This window comes from Delphinus delphis, chromosome 1 (assembly GCF_949987515.2).
Source record: "Delphinus delphis chromosome 1, mDelDel1.2, whole genome shotgun sequence".
NCBI lineage: Eukaryota > Metazoa > Chordata > Mammalia > Artiodactyla > Delphinidae > Delphinus > Delphinus delphis.
Genome location: NC_082683.1, coordinates 108,121,831 through 108,140,109, shown reverse-complemented (window position 1 = coordinate 108,140,109; position 18,279 = coordinate 108,121,831). Strand labels below are relative to the sequence as shown.

Below are 18,279 nucleotides of genomic sequence, written 5' to 3'. Positions count from 1 at the left end.
GACTGGCCTTTTCACTTTGGAAATACAGTTCCTTCCATTATGGGAAAGCATCTGAATTACTTCACTGATGATTCTTTCCTTTTTCATCCTGTTAATTATGTATCTTGAGTATTAGGCTAATTAGTTCACATATTCATATACACCCAGCTTACCACATTACATCCCACTTTTTTCACTGTCCTCCTCTTTCCCTGACCTGTCCTTCTCAATCTCACATGCTGGCTCCACCTCCTCTGCTCAATTTCTAGTTGGATAGCCCAGGGCTTACTCTGGGCCCCTTCTCTTTTCTACTATCGATATTCTCTCTAGATGAACTCGTCCAGGCTTTAACTATCACTCCTGAGCTGATGACTCCTAATTCTTTATGCCCAATCCTTACACTTCTCTTCAGAAGTCTCAATGCCCTTTTCTCTTAAAAAAAAAAAAAAAAATTAAATAAATTTATTTATTTATTTGGCTGCGTTGGGTCTTCGTTGCTGCACGCAGGCTTTCTCTAGTTGCAGCGAGTGGGGGCTACTCTTTGTTGTGGTGCGCGGGCTTCTCATTGTGGTGGCTTCTCTTGTTGCTGAGCACGGGCTCTAGGCTCGCGGGTTTCAGTAGTTGTGGCACATGGGCTCAGTAGTTGTGGCTCGTGGGCTCTAGAGCGCCGGCTCAGTAGTTGTGGCACATGGGCTTAGTTGCTCTGCGGCATGTGGGATCTTCCTGGAGCAGGGCTCGAACCTGTGTCCCCTGTACTTGCAGCCGGATTCTTAACCACTGTGCCACCAGGGAAGTCCTCAACGCCTTCTTGACATTTCCACTTGGGTTGCCTAACAGGCATCTCAGACTTAACATGGCCAGAACAGAAGCTGACTTTTACTCAGACCTGCAACTCTAGCTCTAGTCTTCCATCTCAGTAAAAAGCACCAGCATCCACTTAGTTGCTCAAGTATAAAATTTAGGACTTGTCCTTGATCTGTTCTTTCCCTCCCATTCCGCAATCTATGAAGTTCTGCAGCTCTACCTGCAAGTGCATCCCCAAGTGTATCCGCTTTCATCTCTACTGCCACCTTCATTCTAGTACAAGCCCCAGCAACCACCACTTCTTACCTATGTTCCTGAAAGTATCTAATTGGTCTACCAAATTCTACTTTTGCTGCCCTAAAGACTTATTTTTCATAGAGAAGTCAGAGTAATCTTTAAAAGGCAGATCACATCATTTGCCTGCTTAAAATTCCCTAACAGCTTCCCATCACATCATGAATTTGACTCTAATTTTTATTCTGATTTACAAAGTCCTATATAATCAGGTCTCCTCTCTGAACACATCTCGCTTGCCAGAGTAAACCACAATCTGTTAGAATAATCGTACAGCTCTGAAATCAAGGTGATCTTTTACTGCAACAGAAAATTGCTAGATACTATTCAATCATTTTATGTATTCATTTCGAGGAAAGCTCAAGGAAGAAACATGGGCTGGGAATTCAGTAACTGAGGCTTAATTGATAAAATGTCTGTTTCAGTTATCCTATTTTTGGCTCCAATTTTTAGAATTCTGATGGTTGTTACAAGCACAGAAAAACAAGAATTCAGTCTCTGAGGTGCTTCACTTTCCCCTGACTACTTACCCTGTGGGAAGACACTCTTCTAGTCTCTTGTACTGGTAGCCAGAGTTAGAGTTGATTTGGCCGCCTGGGGTGCAGGCTGTAGCCTGGACAGTTAGCTGATGGCAGGTACACTTGGACCTGTATAAAACAGAAGGGTACAACAGCTACAGCTGTGAGACTTTCTTTAGAGGCAAGAAGTTACTACTGATAAAAGGATGGTGATAGAGTAGTGAAATTTTTCTTCTTGCATACATATAAATGAGAACGTTAAAGACAGAATATGACAGAGTGAGAATAAGATAAAGAGACAGAGAACAAAACAAGTGGCAACCAAAAGCATAATGGAGGGAAGCAAAGGAAAAGGAGAATCAGAGAAACGAACATAAGACACATGCACCCAGGGTTAAGCTATGGGGCCCCAGCCTCTCAGTCTCATAGTTTTCATGGAGGCCTTATGGCAGGAGCTCCAGCTAAGAAGGTAAAGGGAGGTGAGGAAAGGAGGAGTGCAGTATAAGGCAAAGAAGTGGAAAGAAAGACAATCACAACAAAGTTGGAGGCAGGGCCAGCAATTCCTTAACCAACTCACTTGTCCCGGCACCCATCTTTGCAGTCACAGCCAACCAGAAATTCAGCGCCTGTGTTAATGAAAACACCCTTGCCCGGGATTCGTTCCTTGCTGTAGGCCACCTGAGGTGGGGGAGTTGTGTCAATCTCATTGACACAGGACAGAGGAACATCTTCCTTCCCATAGGTGATGTCCAAAATATAGTAAAAAGGCTTATAGGGCTGAAACTTTCGGTCCACAAGAACATATGGATCCAAACAGAACATCTCCAGGAAGAGGAAGTCACAGCCTGTCTCAAAAAGGTAGCGCTCAATCTCTTGCATTGTCCGAAGGCAGAGGCCACAGGGTGTCTTATAGATAACATGAAAGCCCATCTTGCGGTTAACTCGGCGCCGGGCTGTCATCCGCCGGAAGTCATACAGTAGTGGGACTAGGAGAGGGTTCTTGCCCCGATACTGCTCATTTCTCATAGGTCTGACTCGAGACAGACAAGTATAGCTGCAGACATGAGGTAAGTAGAAAAGTTTCTCCATGGGGGCGCGGTAGGAGGGCTCTGCCGGGGCCCGCTCCAGCATGCCATGGAAGGCTGGGGGTGCTGGGGGAGCTGGGGGTGCTGGGGCAGAGGTTGTGGATCCTAAAGGTGATCTGCAAATGAGATGCAAGAATTCAGATGAGAAAGCAATAGCACCTCTCTAGTGTACACTTAGCCCATCAGCTGGCTCAACCACTTCTCTAACCTTTCAAATAGCTGTCCTCTTAAAGCTAAAGATGATACAAGAAAGTCAAATTTCCCCTTGCCTTACTAAACCTGGACAATGACATGCTCTGGTTACTCTTCAGTGACTGATAATATCTCTATTTCAACAGCATATATTTTCCTAAAATTTTTTTTGCCTGCGACTTATGGAAGTAGAGTCCAGTCTTCTACCAATGCTAGTTTTTCCTGCTATGTGTCCTATAAATGCCCTTACTGACTCCCACGATTCAAGGAAAGAGGCTACAGAGTTCCCTTTCTATTGTACCAATGATGACACCATATTCAATAAGCAATCTTAACAAATGACTTTCTGGTGATTGTATTTTTAGGCGCCTAGTTTCTAATTCAATTATTTTTACATTCTGTTTCTGGAAACGTCCAAGTTAAAGCTTCCTTTTCAAGTTCAAACTTCTCACCATCATAATCTTAACTAGACACCTTGTGGCTAAGGAACCTCCCTATACAGTGACCATTCAGTCCACACTGCCAACACCCCCAAAAGAGAGCCTGAGATTTTCTCACCTATGTGTCTGACTGATCCCAGGTTTCCCACCAAGAGCATTTTCACTGAGTGCAGGCGATGTAGGGGAGGAATGACCAGAGCCCACAGATCCTGGCCGGAAGGATGTGCTTTTTTTGGCTACCTGCTTCCGAGATTGGGCAAGCTGGCTTTCCAAGCTTCTAGGAGATTAGAGATCATATAATAAGGGATACAGAAAATACAATATGAAAGAAACCAGCGAAAAAGAAGGAATAGCACTCACTCACTGTCACCTGCCTGGGGGGACAGAGGTGGACCAGGTGGGGCAGGTGGGGCAGGTGGGGCAGGTGGAGCTGTAGGCTGAGGGGGCTCCACTGGCTTGAACTGGGTTCCAGTACTGGTCAGATCCTGAGTGTACTGGACCACGGGACCTTTGCTCCTCACAGCACCTATAGGAAAAAGGAAATTGACCATTGAGAAGATGAGAACTGTGTCATTTATATTCATGCACACATCTAATCCTCAATTTATATAATCTAAAAAAGCAACAATGGAAACATTTTGACTAAGTGCTAAGACTGTCAGATCTCACTATTTACACCAATGAGTGGGAATACTGGCACAGGCTGACTTTTACTTAAATAACAAGATTTCATCTTCCTGCCTCAGACGATTTACATTAGTAATTATCTCATACTTTGGTAAAATTTTTCAAAAACGCATTCTTTGATCAACTAATGTTGTCAGGAAGAATTAACCAGAAAGTATGCCAGGAATATATAAAAACAAAAACAAAACTGGTTTGGGCTTTAAAAAAACGACCACAGATAACACACAAAGCATATAATCTTCACGTGGATAACAGGTAATTACTACCAACAATACCCCTAACCTAAGCCAGTTGTTTCAGATTTTTATGTGTTTTTTAGAACAAATCAGAGCCATAGAATGTGCAGGCAGCATCACAAATCCATCACCACTACTGGAAACAATTCAGGGCACATGTCCTGTTTTCAATGAGTCAGTAGTGTAATCCTGGCAAACAAAGGATATAGCCATTGTACATAAACCCCTTTGCTGGTTTGTCCATTTCTTCCTTCTCCCAGGGTATCTTTCAGGACATACCCATATTTGGACGTGTCCTGAGCTGTCCGCCTTGCTTCTTCTCTAGCGTAGAGGCTGAGGATGTCTTCATGCTGAACATGGGCTCCAGCCGTGTAGAGCCTCGATAGATCCATTCACATCTTTTGTCATCCTGGGGGATTGGGAGGAAGGAACGGTGGCGGGGGGAATGAGTTAAAGGCTAGAATCTACACCGCCGCTTGTGAAGAATATATACTATGTGCCTCCCTTGGGCGCAATCTCCCTGATGAGCCCTGAATTCCCTATCTATTCAATAAACTTATGTGCCAGGCTCCATGACAGGCATCAGGAATTCAACAACAACAAAAACAAACAAAAAAAACCCCCAAAACAAAAACACATATATTCCTTGTGTGAAAAATTATAAGAGAGATAGATGTTTATACTGAGTATAAGAAGTGTAACAAGGATCATAAGGCCTTAGGATCAAAGGGCTGAAATAGTTCAGAGAAGAAATATAATTCTAAGAAAGGCATGAGACAGAAGAAAAGGATAGGTATAGAAGATCTAAGAGTTAAACTGGGCCTTGAAAGATCATCAAGACCTCGAATTCACTGATCCTTCTTTTTTGTCCCACTATGCTATCAAAGCCCTAACCCTGGCAAACAGAACTAGCCGCCTTCTCTGTACCTACATGCATTGTGGATACTCCTGGAGAAAAACAAAAACAGTGTCATGCAGATTAGTGTCATAATTAAATTCAGGGAATTTATTTTTAATAACCACTCATACAGGAACCAAAAAGAAGATAAAGTAAAATTTGACCCAAAACAGCAAGAATAGGTAAGAGGATAAGAAAGAGGAAAACTACGGCATTTCTACAAAATCATCATCATTATCGCCTCTTATGCTCCCCCATCTCACCCAAATCCCTGCCTCTAAAACTCTAGGGAAGAAGAGTACCAGGAAGAGGATCCTGACTAGGCTGCCGTCCACCTCCTCAACTCGGGACTTCCACCACGTGCCTTCCCACTCAGTCTTGATAAGCTGTCCACTCTTGAGCAAAACCATGGGGCGGTTGGGGTAAGCAGTGATATACTCCTCTATGAAGTCTCGGCAGGAGATGTCTTCTATGTCCTCCCAAGTCTTTTTCACTGTCCCAAGGAAGAAGTAGGGCTGAGAGAGGGCAGGTAGGGCATGTCTTGATAGGGGAAAATGGTTGGCAAGGAGACATTTGGTATTTTTCAGGTTGGGAGGGAGAGAAAAAATAAACGAAGAAATCATAACCTCAAGGGAAGCAAAACCAAGATCACCTAAAAGTATTGAACCTAATGTGTAAATGTACACTCAAATCAAGTAAATACTAAATAAGCAATATGAAAACATAGGTGAGGCACTCATTTCATAAAAATGTTTGTTTCTTCTTAGGAAAAGTCAAGTGGAAATTCTTGCTAACTTGGTAAGTCTAAAGGTAAATCAAAAACAATAGGTGGCACCATGAAATTGATTTAAAAAAACCTGTCCTTCCTTCTCATGCTCCATCAGGCTTTTAAGGGACCCTGAATGTATTTACTGCCATGTTATGTGGAAACACAGCCATGTTAGTTGACTCTTCTGCAATTAAAAACAGTTGCTTCTGTTAAGAGTCTCTCCCAAGCCAGAGTCACAAGTACAGAGGACACTATGAAGCCCCCATCCAATACAGCTTCTGTAGAAAGCACCATGAGAAAGTGCTATGAAAGCACTATGCAGACTACAGATTTATACAAATGTTAGATTAAGCATGAGACTAGGAAAGAAGTAATATCTTCTCAAACCTAAATCACTCAGAAATGAAATCAAAAGACATCTACAATATGAGCATCCACTCAAGGTAAGTCATGCTCTTCTAGTGTCTGACTCTTTGGCCGCAAAGACCCAGCACTAGAGATGAGCAAATTAAACTGTAACTCTCAAAGGACATTAATGAAACTTATCCTCTTTGAGACTAAAGCAACAAAAACATTAGGGCCTTTTAATTGGTTGTGTTAAGAAGAAATACAAGGTAGAGGAGGAAATGGATAGAACTAAGGAAGAAAGGAGGGACACTCACGTGGCCGGCAAATGGGATACAGTTCAGACTGTGTAACATAGGAAGCGTAGCCGTCATCAAAGAAAATGAGAAACCTGTAAGGAAAGAGTGACGGTAGAAAGATTGGGGGTTATGATATTTAACTCGACCGACAGAAATTATCTTATCATAGCTTCCACGCCTCTGGATCACAAACAGGACACACTCCAGGGAAGATGTTCGGTGCACTACTTTCTTCCTACTATTCTCTCTTCCCACCCCAAGAGTTAAGAATTCTCCCTTAGGTTAGCAGATGCAAACTATTACATACAGAATGGATAAACAATAAGGTCCTACTGTATGGTACAGGGAACTATATTTAATATCTTGTGATAAACCATAATGGAAAATAATATTAGAATTCTCCCTTAATCTAACCAACATATCCCCACTTTGCCAAAAGCTATTTATTCTCATTATACTGTCAGATTCCTAAACTGCTGAAAAACATTTAGTCTCCATTTCTTCCTTCTATATGAATTCTCTATTCCACCTAACCATTAATCAATCTGAATTATTCTCCCCTACCCAGTTTTCTCCTTGAGAAAAGGAGAAAAAAGGGTGTGTGTGTGGGGGTGGCGAGAAAGAATCATCCACATGACTCCATGGCAAAGAAAGAGTTTCTGGCCACTGGGGACTAAGAACACAAAAGCTAATTGTGAGATCTGGACTGTGGCTTGAACAGGGCAGGTGCTGTGCTCCTGGCTCCCACTCTCTTTACAATCCTCTGTCCAGGTACCTGAGCTTGTTTTTGACGTTTGGTGTCTCAGCTACAATGCCAGCGTAGAGCCAGACCTGATTCCCATCTTTGTATTTGGCCACTACTCGACTGCCCACATACAGCTTGTCAGCAGGAGGGTGGTAATCATAGGCAATATGGTTCCCTGACAGAAGACTCTTTCCTTTGTTGTCAAATTTCACCTTGTACTTCTTCCCTGGCCCTGAGTAAAAGGGAAAGATAAACAAAAAATTTTAAAAACCATCAGTTTCTGTGTGAATCCTGGTTGCTATGTGAGAGACAAAAGGCAAGGCTATGGGGAAAAGAAACAATCAGCATTGGAGACCTGCAGGTTGTCTTTCATTAGTTCTTCCTCTAGCTTGAACATACCAACCGTCTGGATGGCAATAAGGGTGCCTTTGTGCCACGTCTTAGTTCTCTTCTTGCCCAGAATGCGCATGCTAACCACCAGGTCACCATCTTTACTCAATTCTCCAGACATTTGACTCAAGGTTCCTAGGAAGAAAGCATAAAGAGATATGGCATAGACTGGGGAAAGAATGGAAAAATAAAGAAAGTACTGGGTTATTGGGGCAAGTGGGGTAATCTTTTGATCCTTAGACACTTTTACTGCTCTGTTGGCCAAGGGCAGAAATATAAGACACAGTCGAATCAACTGTTTATGCTAACAGGAAAAACTTGAATTGAAATTCACATGTAACTCAAGACCATCTCACTTTAACCAAATATTTCCAACTCCTTATTAATAACATTAATTACCACTCATTAAATGCCACGTAGCATTTTATAAAACATATTCCTGGGAGGGATCTCTTAACAGCCACACTCTACAAAGCTTCCCTCAGACCTCTTTTTAAGGGTTTGAGTTACTCTCTTCTCTTTAACCTTCATCTGGAAGAAGAAATCATGAACATGGAGCTAAAAAGGTATTTGGACAAAGCCATCACACAGTAGAAAACCAGCAGACAAAAGACTTAAGCCAAGGGACTTCCCCGGTGGTCCAGTGGTTAGGACTCTGCATTTTCACTGCCGTGGGCCTAGGTTCAATACGTGGTTGGGGAACTAAGATCCCGTAAGCTGTTCAGCAGGGGGAGAAACGACAAGCAGACAGCAAGGAAAATCTGTGGTGTTAAAAGAACCAAACAGAGGTGAAGAAGGATTCTGAAATGCTAAAACAAAGCCAGTTATCCATGAAATCTCTTTGTAGGATTTCATGCCCGCACCTATACCGAGGTGCTTCCTGACTCTAACCTTTGTGTAGATCCTGGGAACTGCTCTTCTTGTTGACAGCATCCATGAACTTCTGGACATCTTGAGCTGACTTTCTTAAGGCAGCCATAGCTTCACGGAGCTGTAAGGAAAGGGATGAGGGAATCAAGTTTTAAAATAGTAGCACCGTTTCTTTTTTAACATCTTTATTGGAATATAATTGCTTTACAATGTTGTGCTAGTTTCTGCTGTACAACAAAGTGAATCAGCTATATGTATACATATATCGCCATATCCTCTCCCTCCCACCCTCCCTATCCCCCCCCACCAGGTGGTCACAAAGCACTAAGCTGATCTCTCTGTGCGATGCAGCTGCTTCCCACTAGCCATCTATTTTACATTTGGTAGTGTATGTATGTCAATGCTACTCTCTCACTTCATCCCAGTTTACCCTTCCCCCTCCCTGTGTCCTCACATCCATTCTCTACATCTGCATCTTTATTCCTGTCCTGCCCCTAGGTTCATCAGAACCTTTTGTTTTTTTTTTTAGATTCCATATATATGTGTTGGCATACAGTATTTGTTTTTCTCTTTCTCACTTACTTCACTCTGTATGACAGACTCTAGGTCCACCTCATTACAAATAACTCAATTTCATTTCTTTTTATGGCTGAGTAATATTCCATTGTATATATGTAGCACCAGTTCTCCAGCATAAGAACTTGTCTTTTAAAAAGCAAAATAGAATGAGTTATGTTTAGAAGCTTATAGTTACTTTATCAGGCAAAACCTGCCCTTTCTTACAAATCTGGTTCAGAAATCAGCTTTAGGAAGCTATCCTTGACTAATTTAACTGCCAAATTCTACATTCATACAGCACTCAGTGCATGCATCTATAAGAAACTTTCGCATTCTTTTAACACCTATTAGAGAACTGCAACCCATAGGGCTGATTATGCAGGGTGAACGATTATATGCTGATAGCTGAACTGACCGAATGGTCAGGCCAAAAGTTTCTCCCATTTTCATATTCTTATCTCTCACCCTTCTCTTACCCATCCCAACTTACCTTCTGGTCTTTTGGAGTTCTGCTCCCAGCATCACCTACAGATGAGAAAAACTCTGAGTGTAAGGGACTTACACATAAGAATTTCCAAGAAATCAAGAACTAAGCTACTTAACAGGATTACCATGGAAACATTATTGATAACAACTGAAAACTAGATATAGATATACATATCTATGTGAAAGTACCAAAAGCATTTAGAAAGATACACAGCAAATAGGTAACAGTGCTTACCTGGGGATAAAGTACTGGGACAGGTGATATTCTGTGGGATTTTCAAATATTTGAATTCTCTCTTTTTAAATTTGTTTATTTTTATTTTTTGGCTGCATTGGGTCTTTGTTGCTGTGCGTGGCCTTTCTCTAGTTGCGGCGAGCGGGGGCTACTCTTCGTTGCGGTGCATGGGCTTCTCATTGTGGTGGCTTCTCTTGTTGAGGAGCACAGGCTCTAGGCGCTTGGGCTTCAGTAGTTGTGGCACACGGACTCAGCAGTTGTGGCTCGCGGGCTCTAGAGCACAGGCTCAGCAGTTGTGGCATGTGGGCTTAGTTGCTCCATGGCATGTGGGATCTTCCCAGACCAGGGCTCAAACCCGTGTCCCCTGCATTGGCAGGCGGATTCTTAACCATGGCGCCACCAGGGAAGCCCAAATATTTGAATTCTTATAACAATAATTTATGGGTTATTTGAATGATTTGAAAAGTGAAATATAGTCAGTGAATTAAGCAAAAATGTTTCTTCTTGAGTAGTGCTGTCCAACAGAACTTCCTGCTATGATAAACATGTTCTGTATCTACACTGTCTAATATGTTAAAATTTGGCTACTAAGCACATGAAACGAACTTTAAATTTTACTAAAAATTCTTTTAAAATCAGGTATAATTCACATACCAAGAAATTTACCCATTTAAAATGTTTAATTCAGTGGTTTTTAGTGTATTCACAAGGTTGTACAACCACCACCACTATCTAATTCTAGAACATTTTCATCACCCTGAAAAGAAACCCCACTAATGAGTATGGGGTTTCTTTCCGGAGTGATGAAAATACCCATTAGCACTCACTCCCCATTCCACCCTTCCCACAACCCCCAGCAAACATTAATCTACTTTGTGTCTCTATGGATTTGCCTATTCTGGATATTTCATATAAACGGAGTCATATTATATGTGGTGCATCATATCAGATTCATCTATGTTGCAACATTTATCAGCACTTCATTCCTTTATATGATTGAATAATATTCCATTGTATGGCTATGCCATATTTTATTTATCCATTCATCAGTTGATGGACATTTGGGTTGTTTCCGCTTTTTGGCTGTTATGAATAATGTTGACAGGCACATCTGAATATCAGTTTTCATGTGGGCATATGTTCTCATTTCTCTTGGGTATATGGCTAGGAGTGGAATTGCTAGGCCATAAGGTTTAACCTTTTGAGGAACTGAAAGATTTGTCCAAACTGGCTGTACCATTTTACATTCCCACCAGCAATTTAGAGGATTCCAATTTCTCCACATCCTTGTCAACACTTATTACTGTCTATCTTTTTAACTACAGCTATCCTAGTAAGTATAAAGTAGTTTTGACTTGCATTTCCTTAACAACTAATGATGTTGAACATCTTTTCATATACTTATTGGTCATTTTCACATCTTCTCTGAAGAAATATCTATTCAAATCTTTTGCCCATTTTTAATTGGGTCATTTGTCTTTTTATTCTTGAGTTGTAAGAGTTCTTTATACATTCTGGAAAATACTAGGCTTCACATTTCACATATTTTTTTATTTTTGGTCACACCACATGGCTTGCAGGATCTTAGTTCCCTGACCAGGGATTGAACCTGGGCCCTTGGCAGTGAAAGTGTGGAGTTCTAACCACTGGACTGCTAGGGAATTCCCACATTTCACATAATTTAAGTAGCCACATGTGGATAGTGGCTACTGTATCGTACAGTGAAATTTTAGATATTTATAACGTATATTTAAAAATGGGGGGACTTCCTTGGTGGTCCAATGATTAAGAATCCACCTTCCAACGCAGGGGACGCTGGTTTGATCCTGGTCGGGGAACTAAGATCCCACATGCTGTGGAGCAACTAAACCTGCACACTGCAACTACTGAGCCCGTGCGCTCTGTAGCCCGCGCACCACAACTAGAGAGAAGCCCGCATGCTGCGCCAAAAGATCCCGTATGCTGCAATGAAGATCCCACAAGCCACAACTAAGACCTGACGCAGCCAAATAATAAATTAAAATTAAAAAAGGCAATGGTGGTAATCATTTTGCAATAAACATACATATCAAATCATTATGTCTTATACCTTAAACTAATACTATATTATTTGTCAATTATATCTCAATAAAACTGGGGGGGGAAAGTAGCAAAAATAACTAAATAAATAAAAACAAAAATGGAAAGCAATGTACATTTCTGAAAATAACAAGAATAGTTAAATAAACTACAACATATCTAAATGAGGTTCATAAAGAATCTTCAATAACACGAGGCAATGCTAATGATATATATTAAGTTTTAAAAGTTAGGATACAAAATTATTTATTTGATATGAACTCAACCTTGGAGAGAATACACAGACACACCTGTGCATGTGCACACATTCCTCAAAGAACTGTGACTATGGCATATGATTAATATCTGTTATCTTAGAACTCCACAACTGTAAAAGGCTTCAAAACACATGTTCTATATTTGAGGACAAATTAAGGACGGACGGTTATTAATCTTGCAGGGATTTTTACCTTTAAAATATATTTAGATACATTCATGTGGTAAAAAATTCAAACATTATAAAAGGACACACAATCAAAAATAAGTCTCCCTCCTGCCCCTGCTTCTCGTTACTTGCCTCAGAAATAACCAATATTAACAGTATCTTTTGCAGCCAAAGATATTCTGCAAAGTTACATATGTATTCTATCCTGCCTTCATCCTTTTACTCACACTCAACATGCAGGTTTTTTTTTTTTTTTTTTTTTTGCGGTACGTGGGCCTCTCACTGTTGTGGCCTCTCCCGTTGTGGAGCACAGGCTCCGGACTCACAGGCTCAGAGGCCATGGCTCACGGACCCAGCCGCTCCGCGGCATGTGGGATCTTCCCAGACCGGGGCACGAACCCGTGTCCCCTGCATTGGCAGGCGGACTCTCAACCACTGCACCACCAGGGAAGCCCGCACGTTTTTTTTAAAATAAATTTATGTATGTATGTATGTATGTGTGTCTGCCTACACTGGGTCTTCGTTGCTGTGCACAGGCTTTCTCTATTTGTGGCAAGCGGGGCTACTCTTCGTTGCAGTGCACAGGTTTCTCATTGCAATGACTTCTCTTGTTGTGGAGCATGGGCTCTAGGTGTGCGGGCTTCAATAGTTGTGGCACACAGGCTCAGTAGTTGTGGATCGCGGGCTCTAGAGCACAGGCTCAGGAGTTGTGGCACATGCGCTTAGTTGCTCCATGGCATGTGGGATCTTCCTGGACCAGGGCTCGAACCCGTGTCCTCTGCATTGGCAGGCAGATTCTTAACCACTGTGCCACCAGGGAAGTCCCAACATGCAGTTTTTTTGTTTTTATTTTTGGCTGCATTGGGTCTTAGTTGCAGCACACGGGATCTTTGTTGTGGCATGCAGGATCTTTAGTTATGGTGCGTGGGCTCTTCATTGTGGCACACGGGATTCTCTAGTTGTGGTGCACAGGCTCCAGAGTGTGCATGCTCTAGAGCTCGTGGGCTCTGTAGTTTGCGGCACGCAGGCTCTCTGGTTGAGGCGCACAGGCTTAGCTGCCCCACAGCATGTGAGATCTTAGTTCCCCAATCAGGGACTGAACCTGCATCCCCTGCATTGGAAGGCGTATTCTTAACCACTGGACCACCAGGGAAGTCCCCTTCATGCAGTTTTTATGTTGCTTTTTATCTCCACACCTAAAATTACTAGGAAAGTATTCCCCATCAGGACCTACAAATCTGATTCTTTTTTCCCCCAATTTTTTTATTGTGGCAAAATATACATAACACAGAATTTACCATCTTAACCATTTTTAAGTGTACAGTTCAGTGGTATTAAGTACATTCATGTCACTGTGCAACCATTACCATCAGTCATCTCCAGAACTCTAAGTCACCAAGTTAAGACATGAGGAACAGGACAGAGGGAGCATGAGGGAGTATAGTCACCTGTACAAAAGGTCTGAATTAAATGTCCAGCTTTGCTAAAAATATAAGCAGAAACTTTATACCAATAAATTGAATACTTAAGAAAAAATATAAATTACCAGAAAATTACAAGTTACCAAATCTGACTCAAAGAAATAGAAAAGCTTTGCACAAAGTAAATAGATACCTAGATGGCTTCATAGGCAAATTCTATCAAACGCTCAAGGGGTACATAATTCCAATTTTGCAAACACTTCCCAAGAATTAAAAGAAGAAATACTGCCTATTCCATTCTACAAGGCCATCAAAATCTCAATATTAAAATCACAGAAGGGTAGTACCAAAAAAAAAAATTATAGGCCTATCTCTGTTATAAAAGAGAAGATGCAAAAATCCTAAATATCAGCACAACAAATCCAGAAATGTTTAAAAACGATATATTTAGTTGGAGTCATCCAAGGACTATAAGGTTGGAAAACTTAGTGATTTAAAGAAAAATATTCACATAATAATTTTACTAGATATATAAAGTATGTCCAATAAAATCAACATCTACTCATGATAAAAACTCCCAGCAAACTAAAAATATGGGACAAGTTCTATTACCTGACAAATGACATCTTCGAAAACCTGTAACAAGCAATCAGCCTTAATAGTATAAGATGAAAAAAAAAAAAAAATAGTATAAGATGAAAACATGCCCTTTAAAACAAGCCACAAGGGCCGCTCTCGCCTTCTGAGATGGCCCACACTCTGTCTGTGGAGTGTGTTTCTCTCTAAATAAATCCACTTCTTACCTATCAAAAACGAAACAACCAAAAATAACCACCAAACAAGCCACAAGACAAGGAAGTCCTTGTCATCATCATTACTCCCATTTAACATTATAATAAAGGTCTTAGCTGGTGAAACATGACAAGAAAAACAAGACTTATCTGCCATAAGTATAGGAAAGGAGGAAAAACTGCAATTATTTTCAGATGACAGTCTACATAGAAAACTTAAATGAAATCATAGAAATAAAAATTTAATAAGATTGTCAGATACAAAAATCTATATGCAAAAGTCAACTGCATGTCTATATACCAGCAGCAACTAGTTGGAAATGTATTTTCTTTTTTTTTTAAAAGAAGGATATTAATTTATTTATTTTTGCTGTGTTGGGTCTTTGTTTCTGTGCGAGGGCTTTCTCTAGTTGTGGCAAGCAGGAGCCACTCTTCATTGCGGTGCATGGGCCTCTCACTACTGCGGCCTCTCTTGTTGTGGAGCACAGGCTCCAGACGCGCAGGCTCAGTAGTTGTGGCTCACGGGCCTAGTCGCTCCGCGGCATGTGGGATCCTCGCAGACCAGGGCTCGAACCCGTGTTCCCTGCATTAGCAGGCAGACTCTCAACCACTGCACCACCAGGGAAGCCCCTGGAAATGTATTTTCTTAAAAAAGATATTTTTTGTGGCTACTGAAAATGGTAGTTGGGAATAAATCTGACAGAAGACGTGCAAGCTTTCCGTGGAGAAAATTAATCAACCCTCCTGAAAAATGTTAAGGACTACATAAATGATCTTTGTATAGGAGAGTCAAATACCATGAAATTATCAACTATTCCTAAATTAATCTTGTGATAACGTCAATGGTTTGGGGGTTTTTATTGGTGGGGGGGAAGTGGGGAACATGACAAGCTAACTCTCAATATAAATATAAGCACAACAGGTGAAAAAGAACCAAGACATCTGTGAAGAAGAACAAGAAACTGAGGTTACTAGAGTTAAAAGATATTATAAAGCCACAGTGATAGGCTCTATAGAGTTGAAACAGGAGGAAATGACAGACCAGTGAAACAGAACAGAAAGTCCAGAAACAAACCCACACAAATATATGGAAATAATTTATGATAGAGTAGGCAATGTAAATCAATAGGAGGGGACACATTTCAGTAATGGTGCTGGAAATTGTTTAAGAACAATATGAAAAAAAGAAAAAAAGAAATTCCATTTGGAATTAAGACTTAAATGTGAAAGACAAAACTATGAAACTTTCAAAGGCAATGTAAAAGAAGATCTTTATAGACTCAGGGCAGTAAGGATATAAAAAGCAATGACCATAAAAGAAAATGTTAACGTTAGAACTTCTGTTTATTAACAAATAACATAAAAAGTAAAGACAAGACATAAGGTTGGAGTGATATGTGCATCTTATAACTGCAAAGGATTAGTAATTATAATTATAGGAATAATAGGTAGACTTCCTATGAATTAAAAAAAACAGTTGAGCAAATGAGCAAGATACATGAACAGACATAACAAAGAAAACCTACAGATGACTCACAAACACATGAAAAGATTCCCAAGTTCATCTGTAGACAGGGAAATCAAATTTTAAAATGAGAGTGCTAAGTGTTGTCAAGGATGTGGAACACAGGTCACTCTCAGCCACTGGTATAAATATAAATTGGCACAACCACTTTGGAAAGCTGTTTGGTCACTAATTATCCAGCAAGGTTGAAAATTCTATATCCTAAGAACTAGCAACTCCACTCTTACAGTACCCTAGGATATCCTAAAAAGATTCTTGCACATGTGCATCAAGAATCATTTACAAGAATATTTAGGGCATTATTTACAATTGCAAAAAAACTGAAAACAAATGAAATGTCAACTGTTCGGAGACTAGATAAACTGTGGCATATTCACATAATGGAACAACACCATACTGCAGTAGCAACTGAACCAAGCATCACACATCAGCATGATGTTGAAGATGTCATGGAAGAATGCATACAGTGTCTAAGATTCCATTTATACAGTTCAAAAACAGGCAAAACTACAGCACTTCTGGTAATAGTGATGTGACAAGATTGGACAATCCCCCTATGCAGAAAACAACTATAAAACTGGACAAAATTGTCAAAAGCAATCATTTCAGGACTTCCCTGGTGGTGCAGTGGTTAAGAATCCCCTTCCCAATGCATGGGACTGATCCCTGGTCCGGGAAGATCCCACACGCCGCAGAGCAACTAAGCCCATGCACCACAACTACTGAGCCTGAGCTCTAGAGCCCGCAAGCCACAACTACTGAGCCCATGCACCGCAACTACTGAAGCCTGTGCGCCTAGCGCCCGTGCTCTGCAACAAGAGAAGCCACCACAGTGAGAAGTCCATGCACTGCAATGAAGAGGAGTCCCAGCTCACTGCAACTAGAAAAAGTCTGTGCAGCAACGAAGACCCAATGCAGCCAAAAAATTAAAAAAAAATCATTTTAGGACACTGGAAATTTGACCAAAGGCAAACAATAGATTGATAAGTATCCCTGAAAAACTGCTAAATCTTCTGGTAACAAAGGTGGGAGTCTATGGATCTCTTGCCTGGGGCAGCTCCCATCCCTGCTCCACCTCTAGCTTGGTGGGCAAAAACTGTAGCTTTATCACTGAGGTGCTAGCCATAACAAGCAGATTTGCTAATTTGAGGTTGTAGCTCTTGTTTAGGGTAAGCGGCAAACCAGTAAATTTAACCAGGAGATTCTGAAAATGAGAGAGTCACAGACAGGCTTAGATAAATTCTCTATACATTTTTGGGTGACTGCTAAAATATGCATATGCAAAGAGGACCCAAGAGTGCCTAGTTAAAAAGGAAACCCAAGGTCAAAGAAAAAAATCACAAAGGAAATTAAAATGTATGAGTTACATGAAAATGAAAATTCAACATAAAAATTTATGAGATGCAGCAAAGCATGCTCAGAGGGAAATTTATAGCTTTAAATGTTTATATTAGAAAGAAAGGTCTAAAGTCAATAGTCTCAGCTTTGACTTTAAGAAACTAGAAAAAGAAGAGCAAATCAAACCCAAAAAAAGTGGAAGGAAGAAAATAGAGATCAGAGTAGAAATCGATGAAATAGAAAACAGAGAAACAGTAGCAAAAATAAATCAATGAATCCCCAATACTGGTTCCTTGTAAAAGAACAAGAATTGATAAACCTGTATCTAGACTAATCAAGAAAAAAAAGAGGAGATCTAAATAACCAATATCAGGAATGAAAGGGACATCACTACAGAACCTACAGAAATTAAAAAGGATCATAAGGGAATACTATGAACAACTTTATGGCAATAATTTAGACAACTTTGATAAAGTGAACAAATTCCTAGAAAGACACAAATGAACAAAATCAACTTGAGAAGAAACTGAAAATCTAAATAGATATTTCAGGTAAAGAAAATAGATTAGTGATTATATTAAAATAGATATATCAGGTAAAGAAAATGGATTAATGATTTATCTTCCCACGATAAATTCAATGTGATATCCTGGATTGGATCCTGGAACAGAAGAAGTCCAGAAATTGAATAAAGTCTGGAGTTTAGATAAAAGTAATGTACCAATGTTTGTTTCTTAGTTTTGACCAATATATACCATGGTAACATTAACATTAGAAGAAACTGGTGAAAGGTATGCAGGAACTCTCTATTACCTTTGCAATTTTTCCATAAATCTAAAATGATTCCAAACTAAAAAGCTTACTTAAAAAA

At 40.4% G+C, this 18,279-nt stretch overlaps 1 protein-coding gene across 2 annotated transcripts in view; it reads right to left on the bottom strand.

The window, feature by feature from the left end:
• The window catches only part of SETDB1 (SET domain bifurcated histone lysine methyltransferase 1), a 30,056-nt gene that overhangs the window by 7,352 nt on the left and 4,425 nt on the right, over positions 1-18,279 (bottom strand). The window contains exons 4-14 of one of the 2 annotated variants that reach the window (XM_060029511.1): positions 9,600-9,634; positions 8,573-8,672; positions 7,691-7,816; positions 7,322-7,523; positions 6,565-6,638; positions 5,436-5,626; positions 4,515-4,644; positions 3,673-3,838; positions 3,431-3,589; positions 2,173-2,796; positions 1,608-1,724 (exon numbers count right to left, since the gene is read on the bottom strand). In XM_060029511.1, coding sequence (XP_059885494.1) covers positions 1,608-1,724; positions 2,173-2,796; positions 3,431-3,589; positions 3,673-3,838; positions 4,515-4,644; positions 5,436-5,626; positions 6,565-6,638; positions 7,322-7,523; positions 7,691-7,816; positions 8,573-8,672; positions 9,600-9,634 — 1,924 coding nt within the window. The remainder of the gene's footprint in view (positions 1-1,607; positions 1,725-2,172; positions 2,797-3,430; positions 3,590-3,672; positions 3,839-4,514; positions 4,645-5,435; positions 5,627-6,564; positions 6,639-7,321; positions 7,524-7,690; positions 7,817-8,572; positions 8,673-9,599; positions 9,635-18,279) is intronic. The other variant, XM_060029517.1, reaches the window with a different exon arrangement.